This window comes from Excalfactoria chinensis, chromosome 24, assembly GCF_039878825.1.
Source record: "Excalfactoria chinensis isolate bCotChi1 chromosome 24, bCotChi1.hap2, whole genome shotgun sequence".
NCBI lineage: Eukaryota > Metazoa > Chordata > Aves > Galliformes > Phasianidae > Excalfactoria > Excalfactoria chinensis.
In genome coordinates this window covers 2,487,676-2,506,982 of record NC_092848.1, presented here as the reverse complement: position 1 = coordinate 2,506,982, position 19,307 = coordinate 2,487,676, and the positions used below count along the sequence as shown (strand labels likewise).

Below are 19,307 nucleotides of genomic sequence, written 5' to 3'. Positions count from 1 at the left end.
TTACCTTGGTAATGTGGGTACAGCAGATACACCAGAATTGGACTCATGTAGCGTATATTCCAATAGCCTGGTGAACACTTTAACTAGAGGTGGGTAATAACAAGCAATTTTGTCCTAAGTGCAAGGAAAATTGAAACCAGAGGTATAGTAATAGCTTGATTAATTACAGTTAATCATCAGTGTAAATTGGTTTTAACCTGCCTCCACTGCATCCTGGTGTGGCACTGAGGTGCTTTCTAGCCTTGTACACACATCTGTGCCATATGCATATGCCATATCCGTGGTGGGGGCTGAGCTGCATGGTTCTTCTATGGGGTTCTGCCCCCTAATGTCCCCTCCCCTCCATCAGGAGGCACAACGCTACAGGCGCAACCTGGTCCTCCGCAACCATGCCAGCCTGCTCAATCTGTGGCAGAAGATCGACGGGCCTCAGATCAGCCAGCAGACCAGCGGCCGCCGTTTCTGCCATACCTTTTCCACTTACTCCTGGTCCTGGAACGCGTGTCGAGAGCTGGTGACAGCCGAGGAGCTGCAGGCACAGAACCGCCGACACCGCCGCTTCCAGCCAGCCACCAGGCAGCCACCGTGGAAGAAGTGGCTGTTTTAGGGCACCAGTAGAAGCTGGTGGATGCTGGATGGGGTTTATTTTGACCAGACTTGCTGTCACCCTTCCTCCTGCCGTTCGAAATGTTAAATAAAAGCTGGGAAAGGTTGGGGTGGTTGTTATCCTAACCCAAGGCCAAGGGAAGGGCCTGTCCCACTCTGCGGTACAGCCTCACGCTGAGCATTGGGCATAGGTTGGACACTTTACTTTAAGGATATAGAGCTCTTAGGGAGAGAAACGAAGGGTCTGACCTCTGTGACAGCGGCCTGAAGGAACAGCATGGAGCTTTCAGGGTGAGGGAGGGCCCTGTCCCAGAGGGAGGTGGGCACGACCCCGACCTTGGAGCTCAGAGGATGGTGGGACACCGCTCTTAGCCATTGGGTTCGGGTGGTGCTGTGCAGAACCGGGGTCGGACGCTGATCCTGGCGGGTCCCTTCTCATCTCGGGATGTTCCGTGATCCAACAGCGCTGACAGAACCGCTTCCACCCACCCCTCCAACTTCCCGCCGCTGCCGCCTCACGTGACACTCCCCTCACGGGTCAGACTCGGGGCGCTACTTCCGCTTCCGGAGGCGACCGACTCGTCATGGCGGCGCCCAGCGAGGCGCCGGAGCGGCGACAGCCTTTCGGGAGGCGCTTCCTTACCGACCCCGCCCGCCTTTTCCAGCATAACGCCTGGTGAGGGCGGCCGCGGCCTCCCCGTCCCCAAAGGGGTCCTCTTGTTGGCTTCCCTACCTGCCCTGTGGTGCCTCTCCCCGCTCCTCCGGGCCTGGTGCGCTCTCTGAGGCCTGCGCTCCTTGCCGGCTCCTCTCCGCCGCTTTAGATATCGTCGGTCGGGGGCGGCCGTGGGGGTGGAGCTGCGGGAGGGCCTGGAGGTGAGGAAGGATCCGGCCGCTGCTGGGGAGCGCTCATCCCTTTGGTCCTCAGCTTCCCTTGGTGGAGCTGGTCAGGATCCAACAGGTGTCCTCCATGCGTCGGGATTCTCCCTCAGCGCTGCAGTGTTTGGAGCCAATCGTTCCTTTGCTTTAAGCTCTCTCAGCTCTTGAACGTCTGCACGCACGAGCAGCTAATGTATAAAGTGAATGGAGATGGATTCACCCGTGTGATGCTGCGGAGTCATGCCAGGTTTAGGGTGCAACAGGTCTTTGCGTGGATAAATCTGTTTGTTTCATAAATTTCAGGTGCCCAAATTGTTGCATTTCCTGGGAACTCGGAGGTATTTTGCACTTCTAAAGCAAATAGATCTACCTCAGGTCTCTGGTTGCTCTGTTCTGTTGAAAATTGGCTTTGTTTAAGCTGTAATAAAGTTATGTGTGCGTGCACCAGCTTGTTGTTCATTTTGGGACCTACAAAGTGTGTCCTCAATGGTATTTCCCTGCAGAAGTTCCTAATAATGTAGTTTTTCAGACACAACACTTAAGGCTTTGTGTTGCTAATTAATATCAAAAGGCCAATTCTTTCTGAGGCCAGAGCAGTTCTTCTTGATCCTTGCGTTCTGCTTTTCATTATTGGTTTTAAAGAAGAAAAGTCAAGTGAATCACCTTAATGACTGCACAACTTTGTATGTGCATTTAAGTTACTAATAGGTTCTTAATGCTCCATTTTCTCATAATTGGATTTAATGTTAATGTGATACTTTGCCTTCCAAATAACCCTACCTGCCTTTTTTTTTCCTTTTAACTTGAGAAGGAGAATGTAATTTTCAAAGACAGTTAAATGAAATGCCCATTTTGCTGACCTGCTTGAGTAAAAGTAGTTGCCTGCATAGGAACAGTGTTTTATTCTCCATGTGGGAAAGGCAGCTCCTCTCCAAAGAGGCCTATTTTTGCTGAGTGGTTTGGCAGTAAGGATTTAGTTCCTCTGGACTTGGCTGACCATCAGACAGGTTTGGTGTCTCTTGGGGTCCCTTCCTGTTATACCTTTTGATTGCTGCAAACATGGTTTGTTCAGATCTGGCAGCTGTCCTTCCTCACTGGTAACTGCTACATTGCTGCAGAGCTGGAGTTGGAGATGGCAGAAAAGCCCCACAGCTGTCCATTTGGAGAACTATCAAAACCTCTTTTTTTTCCTCTGTCTTTGCTTTACAACTTTCAGCTGAGTAGTGCACTTTAATTTTTACAACAGGGATAATGTGGAGTGGTCAGAAGAGCAGGAAGCCAGTGCCAAGAGCAAAGTTCAAGAGAACAGCTCACAGCTATTGCCACAAGATAAACAAGGTACTTTTGGATGTTACTGTAATGTGTGCGTCTTGACTTGTGTGCACAGCAGCAGAAGAGTCTGGTCAGAGTTATGTTTGCATCTTCATTTATTCATCTTTCCTCCACCCTCTCCTAAATTGTTCGAAATACCTTATACCTAGTGGGGGAAAAATGGCAGAGCAGGGATCTTTCTGTCCTAAGTTTACCTTTCTGTGACTGTTCCATCTTCTATCAAGGCTCATTCCACAGGAGCAGAAGTGACCTTGGTTGGGAGGAGTCATGTTGGCTTGAGATTCTTTGTGTTGTGTTCGCTGAAGTGCTTGTTACTGTTTCCTGTCAACCAGCTTCTTTCAGTATAATGCAACAGCTTCAGTTAGTGCTTTGCTGTTGGAGCTTAACATGCAACAGTTAATCTCTTGTTTTTTGCATGCTGCAAGCACTTTTTCTCTTAAGAGGATCTAATAAAGTAGTATCCGGATACAACTTTACCAAGTTCACAAACAGCATGGTAATAGTTAAATCCAAAGTGAAAGAAAATGATTTTATCCTGATTGGAGTGTTAATCATCAGAAGTTACCTGGTAGTTAAGTTACTTGGTTGAAGCAGTTCTGGGGTTGGTTCATTTTGCATCTTTCCTCTACAAGTGAGATGTATCAGGTCCCTCAGATGATGGTGAAATGATATCCTGTTCTTTAGTATGATAAGATACTTGTTTGATGATGAGCTGTAGGATGAGTCCACTCCTTTGGCTCAAATTAAGTTGAGTGTGCCATCTGTAAGGCAATGCTGAACGCTATTGGAGCTGTTCAGACACTTCCTATATAGCTTCCAGTTGTGTTCACAATAGCAAATTTAATTATACCAAGGAGCAGTACTCCTCATTTCTCGGATTCCCAGAAGTATCCAGCAGTTTCTATTGTGATACCCATTGTGTTGAGTTCATTTTAAAATCTGGTTAACATTAAAGGATACTCTCTGTCATGCTTTGAGAACATATATACAAATATGAAATCACAGAGAAATTTGATGTTAGAGCAGTTTGACAGGTCTTTATGATGTATTTCCCAGGCCGAACAATGGGGGCCAGTCAAATTTTGATGGCTGCTATTCAATAGGAAGCGTGTGGAGACAATGGGAAGGCTGAAACATAGGGAAGTCAACTCAGCCAAACGTGCCTGAGGGGTCCAGTATTTTGAGAATCAGAAATGTCCAAGCAGGAGAACAAAGACAGGCTATTGGTCATTATAGCTGTATTATTCTTTGGATGACTTGAGCTGTTAGAATTTATGCTGAAGGAGGGAAGTTCTGTGTGCTATATAGAAGGTGTATCTGCTGACTGGGAGCAGGGAAAGAAGAGGAAATGTTGCTTGGCTTTGTTCTGAAGCTCCGTAATTAGCCTCCATGCGAATCAGGAGATCCGTAATTCTCTTCCTGTCTTTTGTAAACAGTTTATTTTGTTTACAAATCTTCTGCAATGTGAAATGGTGAGTATGGGCTTGACTGTGGGGGCGTCCTTACAAAACTGTGCAGAAATGTCAGAAGTCCTTATCAAGTCTCTGGAGGAATTGGGCTCGCATGCCAATGTCCTTATGAGTTAATACAATAAAAAGGATCTTGAAGCAAATATGATGCAACCTTTTCTGGCATAAGTTGTACAGGAACTCAGACTGAAATATTAGTATGGTCATTTTTAGCTTTTACCCTGTTTCTTGCATGAGCAGCTGGACCTTGAGTTCATGTATTTATTTTACTACTTATCCTCTATTTCAGTGCTTTGCAAATGAACTTTAAATAATGCTTCCGTACGTTAGGTGGAAGATAGCAGCTCTTCAGTAGCATCCAACAGAATTCCACAGTAATTTATCATAACAAGAGCAAAAATCTGGGTAATCCAAAGTGGATGGCTTGGAATATTGCCACAGTTTCTGAGGTAAACGTCCTCCTTTAATCAGAGTCTGTCATGGCATCTTCAGGGTTCAGCAGGAATCAGGACTTCATATCTTTGTTAGCTGAAAGAGTTTCCAACCCCAGCAGCCTTGTGTATCCCTGCTGGTGCGTGAAAGAAGTGACAGTTCAGGAAGGAGTGGACCAGAGACTGAATCAATAACCCTCATTCCTCTGACGTTAGTAGTTGCTGACTGCCTCCTCTGCAAATAATAATCAGACCTGACCTCGCTTACTTTGAGGTACAGTGAGATCATGACACAAACTTATGCTCTAGTCTACAGTTTTGTTCAGCTTGTTGTTAAAGGACAAAGCTGCTTAAAAGGAGAAAATCCTCATAATCAAGGTAAAGAGATTATTTTTATAAATAGCTCTTTGTACTGCAGGGATAATTATATAGATTACTCTAATTTTGTTAGATCACAGCTTCATAAGTGTACTGATTGTCTGTAATGTTTATCTTGCCACTGGATTGTATTTAGTAGGTGTGAAAATAATTTTGCTCGCTGTTTAAAGTTAATTCTTACCAGTTTTGGTCTATCCACCTTAGCTCTGTGCTATTACTTCAGTGGTAGTGGTCACTTACTTGATTCCTCTCTTTTGCTGTAATTTCATGTGATGCTCTGACCTGCACAGAAACATGGGGGGAAAAAAAAGTGCTGCAGACTGGACTCCAAGAGTACTTGTGTAAGACATGATGTCCTGTGATCTTGGAGTGTGGTGTAAATGCTAATTGAGCTTTATGCTGGGCCAGTATAGTTGACCAATTTTTCTGTTTCTCAGTGTGAAAAAAGAAGTGACGTGTCAGACTTCAGCTCCAGGCACTCATCACAGAATTCCTTAGTAGATTAAAGTGTTTCACTTTTTGTCACCAGGCTCCAAATGAATTAATCCTGTGAAGTGAGTAGGTTAGTGTTAGAAACGGAAGTAAAACGTGGATATCTTCATTCCAGTATATTTCAAAGAGGGCTTTTCTTTAAGTCCTTCACTTAAATCCTACCAAGACACCTCTTCTTCTATCTCTTTTCCCTTTCTTTTTTTTAATTCCTAACAAAATGACAGTAAAGTGGCAGGTTGAGAGTTCACATGAGAGGGTACGACCTAAATCAAGGTGATTTTCAATCAATAATTATTACAGCAGATTACTGAGTAGATGTCTGCAGTGATCCCTGACTGTCTGAGCTGATTAAACTCTGACACCTTTCTGATTTGACTGCTGGTGATGTTTTTGTTTGTGTTTACAGAGGAATATGAGGTGAATGCTAAGAGATACTGGGATGACTTTTATAAAATCCATGAAAATGGTTTCTTCAAGGACAGACACTGGCTGTTCACTGAATTCCCTGAGCTGGCACCAAATAGGAACCCAAGTCAAAATGAGGATTCTCTGTGTGAACTTAGCTGCGAAGAGGTATCCAAAAATGAAGGGCTGGGAAGCTGTGAAAATGGACATTGCACATTAGAAACCAGAGCAGAGAATGAGTTAAACCTGATAAAAAGCAGTCCTACGTTCTGTACAGAAGAGTTGGCTGCACAGAAGCTAAAACAAAGTTATGAAGATTACCCAGGATCCTCTGCTTCTTACCGTATATTAGAGGTAATAGCTATAAAACAATGAATCACACATTGAGTGGTTTCTTGTATGAATGTTTGTGTGACTGGGTAATGGGTGTAAAATTATGTACATAGCAAACAAGTTAGTGGGAAGGTCAACTTACATCAGTAAAAAGAGAGGGCAGCTTAGAACTGTTGGGATTCTTGGTTCGGACTGTACACACAGAGCACAAGGACAAGTTTTCAGGTTTAAAATAAAACCTCTAATCGTCTGATGCTGAAACAAACTTTTAAATGCCATCTTTTCTATAAGAAGTGGATTCTTTTGTTTGTCTGTATTTTCTGTGGAAGGGAATGTAACTAATCTATGGTTTTTTTTCCAGTGCTTCAGTGACTCATTTATACTGGTTGTTAGGCTTGGATTTCTAGCAATAACCATTCTCAGAAGAGGAGCAATAGACAGTTTGTTAGTAAGATTTCTAGGAGAACTGAACTGGTTTCCCACAGTGCTTGTATGTAGGCCTGCTCCTCAGAGCTGAGCATATTCAGTTCTTGCAGTGATATTTGCAAATGGTCAGTGCTGTGCTCGTTTGTTACTTCTGAGATGCACTCTGTTCTGTGGCTGTAGAGAGTTAAGACTGAAATCAGATGCATGGGATGTGTTGAAGGAATAATTTTCATTATGTGCACATCTGCTTTGTTTGTGCAGGTTGGCTGTGGTGCTGGAAATACAGTCTTCCCAATTTTACAAACCAACAAGTAAGTAGTTCTCATTAAGATTTTACCTGTGTGATAAAGCAGTCCATGAAAAACAGTAGGAAAACTGTTGCATACTTTCTTAGTTTGGACAGTTTCATGCTGAAAGGCCAGATGTAACTGACAAACTATATAAGTCTTCAAATGTGTTTTGCGCCTGGAGGTCTTTGGTCTTAAAATGCAAGCATACGTGTCTCATTCTAAAGCGTTTTCATACAGGCTTTAGTATCTCTCCTTCTGAAGGAAAAGTAAGCAGTCAGTTCCATGTGAGAATAACTGAGACATAAAAGAGCAAAGTGATGAGCCAGATTTTGCACAACAGATAAGAGACAGACAGACTGACTGAGACTAAAGGCCAGGATTTCAGACTCTCAATTTTGTGCTGTGTCTGATGCATTTCTGTATATCCCGTGGATCACCTTTCTATATGTGATGAGTCTTTTGTTTATTTCAGTGACCCAGGCCTTTTTGTTTATTGCTGTGACTTTTCTACAACGGCCGTGAATCTTGTCCAGGTAAACTCAGCACTGACTTATGAAGGTAGGAAGTACACAGTGCCAATTGCACGCTGACTTAAGTATATCATGGCAGCCAGCAGCTGTGTAGTTCTTTTGGCAGCTTTCTATTTTAGCTAGCCCTGATGCTGACCCTTTTACTGTTAAATCAAAGACTATAGAAATGAGGGAATCAAGAGTCCTCACCACGTCACACTGGCAGCAGAGAAGTCAGCCAGATTTCCTTTCCCCTGTGGTTGGCAGCTCTGTTTAAAAAATGCAATGCTCTTTTAGTTGAGTAACTGCTGAACCTTGAGAACATTCAGGCTGTTTTTTAACAGCGACTGAAGTTGTGTTTGATTTGTGTGTGCATTATTAGCACTGCAATTTTGTGAGTGGTACAAGTGCTTCTGCACAGACAGCTAAGGACAGGTTCTGTGGAACAGAAAGCTGGGATTTAGTCAAAGGATAAGTGCTGCTAACAAAACTCAGGTCAGAATAGAGCTGAGAATGAGTCTATGGAGTGTCAAATGTTATCAGTCATTTCATGAGATGGAGTGGGGGGCACAGCAGCAGATCCAGCGTGTCGTTGTGTCCTCAAAGCTGACAAAAGTACTGCTTATGGGAGTTACTACAATCCATAGCAACAGCTTTCAAAAATTAAATGACTTCCAGAAATCTGCTTGTGATTTTATGAGTGTAACTTTATGGAGCTGGGTCTGATGTTTGTGATGTTGGAAGTAGCTTGCTTTTTGAAATCAAATGTAGACTACTAATGTCTGCTAATGCTCTAATATCTCTCCCTTTAAATACAGAGCAATGTGGAATATGATTCCTCTCGCTGCTTTGCATTTGTCCATGACCTCTGCAATGACCAAAGTCCTTTCCCAATGCCAGATGAAAGCCTTGACATTGTCATTCTCATCTTTGTCCTCTCAGCCATTCTCCCAGAGAAGTAAGTTTGAAAATTCCTTCTGGGTCTAAAGCAAATACACCCAGAGCTGGAGTTCTTTATTAGGGAAACATAAAAAGAGCAGAGATGAAGAAAAAACTATAATTGTTGAAGCCTTGCTGGTGCCAACTGGGAAACACGTGTCATGCTGCTGTACCTTCTTCCATTTCATCCAGTTTAGCTAAGGCTCCTTAGTAATCTGTTAAAGTTATACCAACATAACCTACTTCAAAGACTTAAAATTCCCTGGCTGTCTCTCTGCAATCTTAACGTGTCTCAAGTTCTTCATCTCCACAGCTTTACTACCTCATCTCTATAGTTTTACAGTGATGTCAAGGACCAAAACAGCCTGCATTATTGATGTGCTTTGAAGGTTGCATCTCTGTTCTGTGCACCAGCTAGTGATGTCAGGAATATCAACAAGGCTCTTCTATTTCATTCACTTTTTGCCAAGTGATTGCATCCTAAAACTGCAAAAAAATACCAACTAAACTGACTAAATAACCTCACTGCACTCTTTAATGTTGCTGCATGAGATCTCCCTAGGTCTTTAAGTTAAGGAGACTGGTAGCTTTCTACATAATGAATTATTAGTTTCAGCACTTGCTTGATAATATAGTGATGTGTGCTGTGCCATCCATATCTTTGTGTAGATTAATCAACAGGTGAGTAAGAATATATTTAATCATTTGAGTATCTTTGTTATACACATGGTGCAGAGAGGCTGTTAGCTGTTAAATACCTGAATTGTTAGTATGAACTCTGCAAGAGCAGGGAAGAGAAAGAATCTTGTTAAAATGAAACATGTCTACCTGCAGTAGAATATATAGGAGATGTTTGATAGGTAGTGATAGACAATGAATAATGGGGAAATAGTCTTGGATGCTTAGCAGTACTTGAAGATTAGGCTGATGGAGCTGAACCTGCAGTGGAATGTATTGAGATAAAACAAGTGGAGCCAGTGCAAGAGTTGTCTGAAAGTTTTTGGGTGTTAATGTGTCACAGTTTTTCTAGGTATGTGTAAAGTAAAATTAAAGCCGATTCTGTGACTGATCCAGTTTTCTATTAAGCTCTGTTAACTAATCTGTGCTGTGGCAGGCTAAGCTAAAGAAGGGGAGGAAAAAAAGAAGGCAGAATTGGCAACTATGATTAAAAAAAAAAACAGAAAAGGTGGGCAGATAAACTGAAACCCACCCCAGATTTCAGATGTTGGTAGCTTTTTATATGAAGTTGTAATATGTGTGAAACTTCATACTTTCTGTTGGGAAAGTAGGCTAAACAAACAGGCTAGATTTTGCAGACTGCTGAATGCTGCCATCTTGTTCTTTCCTCAGGATGCAGTGCGTCATTAACAAACTAAGTCACCTTCTGAAACCAGGAGGAATGATTTTGTTACGAGATTATGGCCGTTACGACCTAGCCCAGCTTCGGTTCAAGAAAGGTATTTTCATTTCCCACGGGGAGCCTTTACAGCTCGCTAATAGATTATGCTTCTCCAGAGTAGCGTCTGCCCTGTTTGGGAGGCAGCTCATTAATTCCCCTGAAGCACAGCGTGTGCTGGGAGGAGAAGTGCTTCTGTCTTTATATGCAGCAGTTGTTTGGTTTTAAATGATAGCTGGTAACTGTTTAAATCCTTCTTGCCCTTAGGTCAGTGTCTGTCTGCTAACTTCTATGTGAGAGGTGATGGCACCAGAGTCTACTTCTTCACCCAAGGTAGGAGGCTGGAAAACACATCCTCACCTCTTTTTGTTCCTGTGCACCCAAGTTTTGTTGCTAGCTCTTTCCAGCCAGTCTTTCTTGGAGCAGTGTGAAATGTGAAGTGTCACCTAATCACACAGGGATCTCAGCCTGTCAGATGCTGATTTGAATATGCACAGTAAATTCCTATGTGGAAAATCTTTTTAGATTAAGATTGGAGTGTGTGCTACAGTGAAAGGAATGGAAGTGGAGAAGCCCTCTTGAATCTTGTTGCCTGAGGAGTATGCAGTCAGATGAACACAACTGGAGAGAACTTCTCTTAACTTTACTGTTCTCCCACAGTGGAATGTGAGGAGTATGGTTCATTACAGAGCTAGGGGCAGACTTCTTAGTTCCTTCCAGTATTTAAAAGGGGAATATAAACAAGAGGGGAAACAACTTTTTACTCAGGTAGATAGTGACAGGACAAGGGGCAATGATTTTAAGCTCAAGAAGAGAAGGTTTCGATTGGATGTCAGGGGAAAGTTCTTCATAGAGAGACTGGTGAGGTGCTGTAACAGCTGCCCAGAGAGGCTGTGGATGCCCTATCCCTGGAGGTGTTCAAGATTGGCTTGGATGGAGCCCTGGGCAGCTTGGTCTAGTCCCAGATCTGGAGGCTGGTGGCCCTGCCTGTGGTTGGGTTGGAGGGTTGGAACTTGATGATTCTTTACATCCCTTCCAACCCAAGCCATTCTATGACCCTGTGATTCAGTTGTTTCTTTGCGTTCAGCAGGAGTTGAATTTCTCTCGCCTTATCACCAGTTGCACCCCCAGTCACTTCCACTGAGGGCTCATCTGCATAGTCTGTTTTAGAGCACTGACACAACTGCAATGAACTGTTCTGTTCCCCACTGCACAAGTCTCATTTGTCACAACAAAATTAATCCTCAGTGTGTGTTTGGCAAATGCTTCTGTATGTCAAGTATCCGATAAAAGTGCACAAGCTGGGACCTGCTAGCTCTTTTCTCTAGGAGCTCCATACCAGTCACACACTCCTAAGCTGCAGTTGAATGAGCTCTCTGCTGCTCAGCAGGACTCAGACTGACTTTGCCCACGGCTACTGCACTGGGGCACTATGATACTCATTTGCTTGGTCAGGAATACTTACCAATTTAAGTGTTGCAGCCTTGAGGGCTCTCAGTGCTTTGATTGGGCCTCGGTTGGGTGTGTTTTTTTTCCAGGATTTTTTTTCCAAACATAACCATAATGAATCCAGTTCCCCTCCAGCTTATACAGCAAAGATCTTACAGCCACCATTTTAAAAACATGGGTCTGATATCTGATCTGGTTCTTTGCTCTTGCAGACTCTGAAATTGCAATGGAGAGAGGGGGTGGTAAGGAAAGGGATCTGTCCCTACTCACTAGAAGGTGATCCTTAATTGGTTACTAGAGGCAATACTAATGTCTGGAACTGCTGTTGTTTTCATCAACTCTCTGTAACTCCAGTTGTCCTCACAATACTTCTTTCCTTCCTTTGTAGAAGGTAAATTCAAAGGAAACTTATGAGACTGTAGCCTTGTTTCCCCCATTACACAATAGTTAAGTCCTGTCTGATCTTTATATTTCCCTGCCAGACAGAGACCATGAGTTTCCTCTGGCCTGTCTTTCAACTATTTAGCTCTCAGCATGAACAGATATCAGTTAAATGAAAGCTGTAGCATCCATCTCTTCTCTCTGCTTCCAGATGAATTAGATGATCTCTTCACAAGAGCTGGCCTGCAGAAAATACAGAATCTGGTTGATCGTCGACTGCAAGTGAACCGTGGGAAGCAAATGACAATGTATCGTGTATGGATCCAGTGCAAATACCAAAAACCTGCTGCCCCTCAGCTGTGAGGAAGCAGGGCATGCTTTGCCAGATTTTATTCTCTTCGTGGTCGGTCTCCTCCTGGTGAGATGTATTGTTGAGGAAGTCAGCATGCATAGAACCTCAGTGCCTTTCATAGCACCTAGCATCACTTCAGATGAGTTTTGCTAAGGACAAGTGGTCTAGGAGGAGACCAACCAGTAATTAAGGTGTCTTGCTACTGGGCTGGGTTTTTAAAGTTCATAGTTTTTAACTACATAAGAAATAGTCATGCTAAGAGCAGCTGTGCAAGTTGAGTAGCAAGCCTCTCTTACTGTGGATTTCTACATGAAACAAGATCTTCAACCTTGTCTCTGTGCTGTGTACTCTTGTTTTTTTTGTTCCCAAGACACAGTTGGTAGATCTTATTTCCTTTGCAGCTGGTCACATGGATCCCTTTGCCAACTTATCTCATGCAATTCTCTTCCAGTCCTTCAGATCTGTGCAAATCCAGAAGTTAAAATACACTTATTGAGGGCATGAACTGAGAGCACGCTTGTTTCTCTGTGCCACTTTCCACACAGATGTATCCTGGTGGGCAGATAACCTGTGGAGAACACAGACTATTGCTCTTGCTGTCTTCAAGATTGTTTGTATAGGGAGCTAGCACACTATAGCTCAGGTGCTGTGAATCCTCATCAGGCAGAGTTCAACCTTTCAGAAATGTGAGGTTGATGCCAGTTCTGAAGCACCTTCAGAGGGCAGAGAAACCAAAGCAGCTTGTGGGACCAGAGTTTGCACAGAATCCATTACCTGCTTTTTCTGCCTGAACAGTCAAGAAGTGTTCCAGCTGGCTGCAGAACCATGTCACAAACTGCACTGCCCTGTCATGATAATGCACTAAACCAAAGTAGGCAAGGCACTTGTCTTTGATAAGAAATCTGAAGAGTGTCTACCAACATTGTTTGATTTATTAAAGGAAACCAAGTGTGGCTTTCTGAAGGTATTACCCCACTTTTGACAGCTGACAACCTTTATCTCACATGGTTGTTTTTTTTGTTACTTTTAGGATGTGGGACGTCGGATATTCGAATAAATTCTGAGGTAATGTTTTTCATTGCTGGTTTGAGTAATATAAATGAAGCCTCCACAGAAACTCACATGCCTGTGGGCACTTGATCTGAAGGATTTCAGCTACTGTTAGGTAACTACTGATTTCTTTTCCTTGAAGAAACAATGCCTACTAAGTGTGCACCATCAGCTAAAGAGCAGTTTGTGCTGTTCATAGCACATATATTTTGTTATCTGGACACTAGTATTTGTAGTTTACAATTGCTTAAGAATAACCGTCGACTCTGAGGCCACATAGATGATGAAATAACTGCCTTCTTGAAATGGAGGAGAAAGTAAAAGCTGATGAAGTGTCATTGCTGTATTTGGAGGGTCTGTGGGAGTTTTCAAGGAGCATCATGGTTTGTGAAGGGTTGGAAGGGGCGTGCTCCTTGCTAGGTATGTGGTAACACAATCGGTTCATAACTTGCACATCACTGTGTCACCCCACAGTGATTAGTTTGTCTTCTAATGCAGGCTTCCTGGGTCAGGACGTTTCTTACCTTACTGCGGAATCAAAGAGTTGGGAAGAGAATTCTTGTTCATTTGGTTATAGTATATTCTATATGAAGAATTCTCTTCCCAGTTTTTTGGTTTTTTTTTCCTAAAATGCTGGGAGCATTTCTGAATGACATAAAAAATGAGGCTTGAAGCCCTTGATGGATCTTTATTAGGGTGCAGGAGTCAAAGCATGAATGCACCAGTGCTTGGGAGGAATTCCTTAACTCTCCAAATCCTGTCAGTTAGCCTGTGGGCTTGAAATGCTGAAAGAAATGATAGTATTAAAGGCAAGAGAAAACACCAATGAAATTCTGAATTCCCCTTCCATCCCTTTCACTTGCCTCTAACATATTTATCATCTGTTGGCCACAAGCTTGACCAAACCCCAGAGCTATGCAGCCACTTTTGTTTTTGTGCTAAGCCTACAAAGTTTGGTCCCCAGCAAGGCTGGAAACTCAAAAGTCTGGGCAAACTGCTCTTGAAGGCCCCCAGGAGCTGAGCAACTTCATGTCTCCTCATCTTATCCAGGCAAAGAATCAGTCTTAGCAAAAGAAGTACAGGGGGGTTTGACATGATGTGATTCATGTAACCAGCTCTGTTGCTTTCTGTGAAACCCCTCTGTATGTTACTGGTGCCTTAGGCAGTTCCCTGGGGTTCTTTCCCTCTTGGTCCCTGGAGGGGAGACCACCTCCTGGGATAGCTTTAATTCCCTGGAAGAAAAATTATTGACTGGGGTAAACAAGCAACTTAATTAGTGTGAATTAAAATAGTTTGAAAAATGCCTTATTAATCATCCAGGGGCTTATTTGCAGCACAGGAAAATGTTTTTAATTATGAACAGGATTTATTTAAAGTTGACGGACTCCCCTTTAAGTTCAAACTCCTGAAAGGGAAGAAATGAAGACTAGTAATTTATTCCTTTCTACTTTGAAGGCTACATCCCAGTTGTCTGCCTGGTTTTGACTTGGGCTTCATGCAAAAACTTGCAGCCCTGTGAGCCTGCAGCCATTCAAGTGGCCCTGCACCTTTCTCAACGTTCTTCATTCTGCTGTAATCTTTAAGCAGTCATTGAACACAAACCATGCTGGGCCAACGTGCTTCTGCTTCCAGTCCTTTTGGTGCTGTTCAGAGAGCAACAAGTTAATGGCCTTGAGTTGAGCCAGGCCTCCTACAGACAGATACCATCTGAGCTTCATGTATTAATGTCTGTCAGCTCCCATTCCCTCTGAAGCTGCTACGATTCTGCAACTCCAGGCCTTGCCTCCCACACCACTTTGCTCAGGTACCTTGGTCTTGACTTGCAGCAGCTTCTGCCATTCCCACTTAGAGCCTGCTGAGCAGGCTGGGTTGCACAACGCATTTCTAGCGTGTGCAAAGATTTCTTGAGTTTACTTTCACTACGTTTCACTGTGTGTTGGGTTTTTCTTATATCTCCTAAGTGTTGTGACATTAATTTTAAAGCAATTCTGAACACATCTGCTCAAGTTTTGTTCCCAGTGCTCCAGCCTTGTGGTCTGTAGCTGACGGGCATTGCCAACATAGCTGGTTGAACCTCCCAGGCTGAAGGGATGATTTCATTGCTCTTCAGAGGCTCTGCCCCTGTGATTCTGGAGCCAGACACATTGTTGCACTTTAGAAACTTGTGGTCCTGGCCCTTGCCAGAGGATGGTGGGTTTCCTTGGATGTTTGTAGATTGTTTTGGCTGGAAGGGGATCTTATCATCACCGATTCTGACCCTTCGCATAACCCTTTCGTGTAGAGATTGTGGCATCGTGCCCATGAATTAGGCTGAGCCTGAAAAAAAGTCCTTCAGAAGAGCTTTCAATCCATCTGTGATCCTGAGGGTTCCAATAAATAGCAAGGAACGCTTTGCCTCCCCAGGTATTTCATCCCAAAGCATCCAGATTTCACAGGTGGGCTTTGGAACCTGGGGGGGGGCAGAAGGGGAACAAGGCAAAGAGAGCAGGAAGCTGAGAGTGTTTCTGATATCCTCACTTCAAAAATAAATGCATTGTAAATTCCAGTGAACATCAGAGCTTTCTCAGGATCTTCCTGACAGCGCAGGGATGTAGGAGACAGCAGTCACCTGTAAGGACTTCTATGGCTACAACAAGTAACCACCGAATGCTTCTGAGACCAGACACAATCGTCTTCTCTTCTGAATGCTTTGTCTCTGCCTTCTCAGGGTATGTCACCATCATTTCTGGTTGTGTAGTTACTTGCAGAGCTCCAGGATAAGTGAAACTTGATTGTTTTCAATGAAAGGTGTGAGTGGAAGTGCATGCCTGTGGCTTTTGTCCCTGCATGGTAACCAAAGCTGAGCGAGCTTCCTTTGTCATCAGCATTCAGATGAGCCTTTGGCTGCTTTGCAGTCAGGTTCCCTGCAGGAGCCCGAACCAAACAACTGTTCTTCCTGAGCACAAATAAGATATACACAGGTTTTAAAGCCTGGAAGTGGGAGTGATGATGGAGACGAGGCAGCAGGGGTCAGGTGAGCATCCCTCCATCTCTGTAAAGATAGATGGAGGGAAACTGAGTCATGCAGGTGTGGGAAGAGATATCTTTATTCTTGTCAACAAACTGGACCTTATTTGTCAATCTGAGCAGTGCAGCTGCTTTTGGTTTGGTGCCACGACAGAGGAAAATCATTCCAAAAGAGAATAAGCACGTTCAGATACTGGGAGGAAGTGTTGAATGCCAAGGATCGCTTTTGCAGTTGTAACTATTCATCCTCCCAGACAGGGGTGTGTGTTTGGCACACACCTTTTCGTACAGCTATCTGTAGGGTTCTCACTTTGTGCTGTTGTCACATACGCTTTCAGGGCACGATAGGAATTATTAGAAGTGCAGGGAGGTGGGATGAGTTTTTGGAGGAGGTTCCTGTGAAGCCTGGTGCTCTAAAGGGGAAGGAATTGTCAATTCTGTGCTTAATCAGCAAAGCTCTGAAGTTTGTCCTTAACTCCTGCTGAAGGCAGTGAAGTTCCTGTGCTTTGCTGCCTTGCAGAATGGGAGCTTGTGTTGCAGAGAAAGTGGGACACACGGCAGGAAATCACCTGTGCAGGCAAAAGCAGTGCTAATTTGAACCAAGGGAAATACAGCTACCTTTGTTACAGACAGCACGAGCCCAGGAGTGATGTGGTGTGATTGGGGATGTCAGCCCTCGGAAGACTTCTACCTTTGTAAATGTGGTCTTTGACCCCCACGCAGATGTGCCAGCAGTTGGATGAGTGGGACCTGGTTGTGGTTGGAAAGCAGCAATGGCAGAGATTGGTAGCACGTGCCTGGAACTGCCAGCCTGTTGGCTTACAGCTGCTTCCAGGAAGAAAGAACAGCCTAATGAGATTTGGACCCTGCTGCCCTGACTCATTCTATGCAGAAGCCCCCAAGTCTTCACTGCAAGCAGCAACACGGAACATGTGAGCAGCATCTTGATTTGGGGGAGGAGAGCTAGCAGGACTGCCGTATTCAGGTTACTTTGATGTTTTGTGGTCCAAAGGACTTTTTTTAGCTCTCAGGTTTTCATTTTATTTGAGGGCTGAGTAATTTTTGGGACCAATCTGAAGCCAAACCTTTGGTCTGTGAAACGTTCTTTTGGCTGATGTGAAATGGAAAGCTGCTGTTTGCAGCTTCAGGTTGTGAGGGCCAGGCTTACACCCCCGTGCATGAGGCATATCAGGCAGGGGATCTTTTGCACAGCTGGAAGTGGAGGGGTGTCCCATACCACCCTTCTCTGGGAGTATTGGATGGGAGTTTCCTCATTTAGAGGCAAAGATGGCTGATCTCCCCTCAGATTACTGCTTTATCCAAGCACAGGGTGCTGCTCTTGATCCCCCTTATCCATACAGAACCACCTAGGCAGATACTCTTCACTGCAGTCTTGAATTGCACAGCTGTACGGGTTATTTTCTGTACTCATCACCAAGGGTGGATATGAAGAGGTCGATTGAGTTTGCATGGAAAACAAAACGTAGCTTTTCCTTAACTTCAAGTGACTTCTTCCCTACCGAGACACCCCTCGTTGTGAGGGTTGGTGTGTATTTACACACGCACACGTAGAGGCTGAATATACTGCCAGAAATATGCATGCAGTAACTCCAGCTTTACAATGGGATGTTGATTTAATTTTCCTCTTACACAAATCTGAGAGCGGTTTTGTTTAATAGAGGCTTTCAGAAAGCCCTGTAAGGTAGGGTGTTATTATGCCTGTTTTAAGCAGGAGGAAGAGAAGCAGAGGACAAATCCTGCTGAGAATAATATTCTCTTGTATTCTAGGAAGTAGTGAATGAGGACGGGGAAAGGTTTGCTGGCACATAGAGGAAAATCACACCATTTCAGGCAATGCAGAACAAACAATGGTTCTCAGCCGTGTGCTGTGGGGAAGTGAATGTGATCATGGAGGTATTCGTTTCCTACCTGCCAGTTTTGGCTGGGGTGCTTCCTGCATGCAGGTAGGACACGCGCTGCCTTGGCTCAGGCACTGCTCTGAGGTTGTTCTCTGCTTGCTGGATGCTTTCCTGCTGGGTTCGGGTATCAGAGCTTCCCTAATGGGATACCTGAAGGTGTAGACAGAGGGAGGGGCAGGAACAACCTCGGAGATAAACTCCATTGTGTGGGAGGGCGGGGGCTCCAAATGGCCTCAGGAAGGAGTCAGGTGATGGCATGTTGTCTTGGAGCAGCTTTCTCCCTATCTAATGAAAATGAGAAGAGACCCTTTTAACTTTCCTAGTGAGGGAAGGGCTGCGCTGGAGCCACTAGAGAATCCACATAAGGGTGAGCTGTTTTGAATGCCTATGTCCTACCAGCTCTCCAGTTGCAGCTCAGTAGGACAGCCTGCTCTGCAGGCAGGGCTTGGCCTCTTCTGGATGTGATGCCTCGAGGTGAGATCATCTAAATCCATAAGGAAACCTGTTGAGTGAACTGATTCGGGTGTTTCTTTTTCCATCTCAACAGCTGTAAAATTTCCTGATTTGAGATCAACGATGACAGTTTTCATGCTTTAAAGGTTGAGGCAATTTGGTGCTTTCCTCGGGTCCCGGATTCCTGCTATCACAGAGGAATCTCAGCTCTCCTTTTGCAGTGTGCTACGTTATGTCGGTGCATTCCTACACCTCACAGCTGTACAGAAACAAGAGGGAAAAACGCAGTTAGAATCTTTTACAAGCCTGGAAAGCAAAGGCAAAGCACTGATAACACAGAAGGGGGGGGGGGGGAGGGAGGGAAAAAAGATAACAACCTTCTGATATTTTATCTTCAAAATTCATGACAAAGAACTTGTTGGGTGCTGCGTTGCGGTATCTCTAAAATCTCAGCACATTTCTTTTTTTGCCAAATCTAATGTTGGTTCAGAGCACAGCAGCGATGCAAAGGTTTTTTGCTCTCTTTTTTTTTTGCTAAGCACGGTGCTGGCTGGAGGCTGCTCCAGTTGAATTCAGTGACAAAATGGCTGCGGCAGCTGAGTAGCTCTTTCCAAACCGTGATAGAAACGCAACATGCCAAAGATATTGCTGACATCCAGGGAGTGAAAACAGGAGCGCTGCCACGGGGGGATGCAGCAGGAAGCATTGCTGCTGGCTGATGGCAGACCTGGAGAGCAGGATGCTGTACAAGAGGAATCTGGCACAGATGAGGGTGTAGGAGGGCTGGCTTGCCCCCATGGATGAGATAATATTTG

At 44.3% G+C, this 19,307-nt stretch overlaps 1 protein-coding gene across 1 annotated transcript; it reads left to right on the top strand.

Annotated features, from left to right (window-relative positions):
• The first annotated feature begins 1,127 nt into the window (after positions 1-1,127).
• Positions 1,128-13,451, top strand: METTL2A (methyltransferase 2A, tRNA N3-cytidine). Its single transcript, XM_072356541.1, has 9 exons — positions 1,128-1,282; positions 2,729-2,820; positions 5,991-6,343; positions 7,010-7,059; positions 7,511-7,571; positions 8,366-8,505; positions 9,837-9,943; positions 10,150-10,215; positions 11,924-13,451. The coding sequence occupies exons 1-9, from the start codon at positions 1,191-1,193 to the stop codon at positions 12,073-12,075; spliced, it is 1,113 nt and encodes a 370-aa protein (XP_072212642.1). The 5' UTR covers positions 1,128-1,190; the 3' UTR covers positions 12,076-13,451.
• The last annotated feature ends 5,856 nt before the right edge of the window (positions 13,452-19,307 follow it).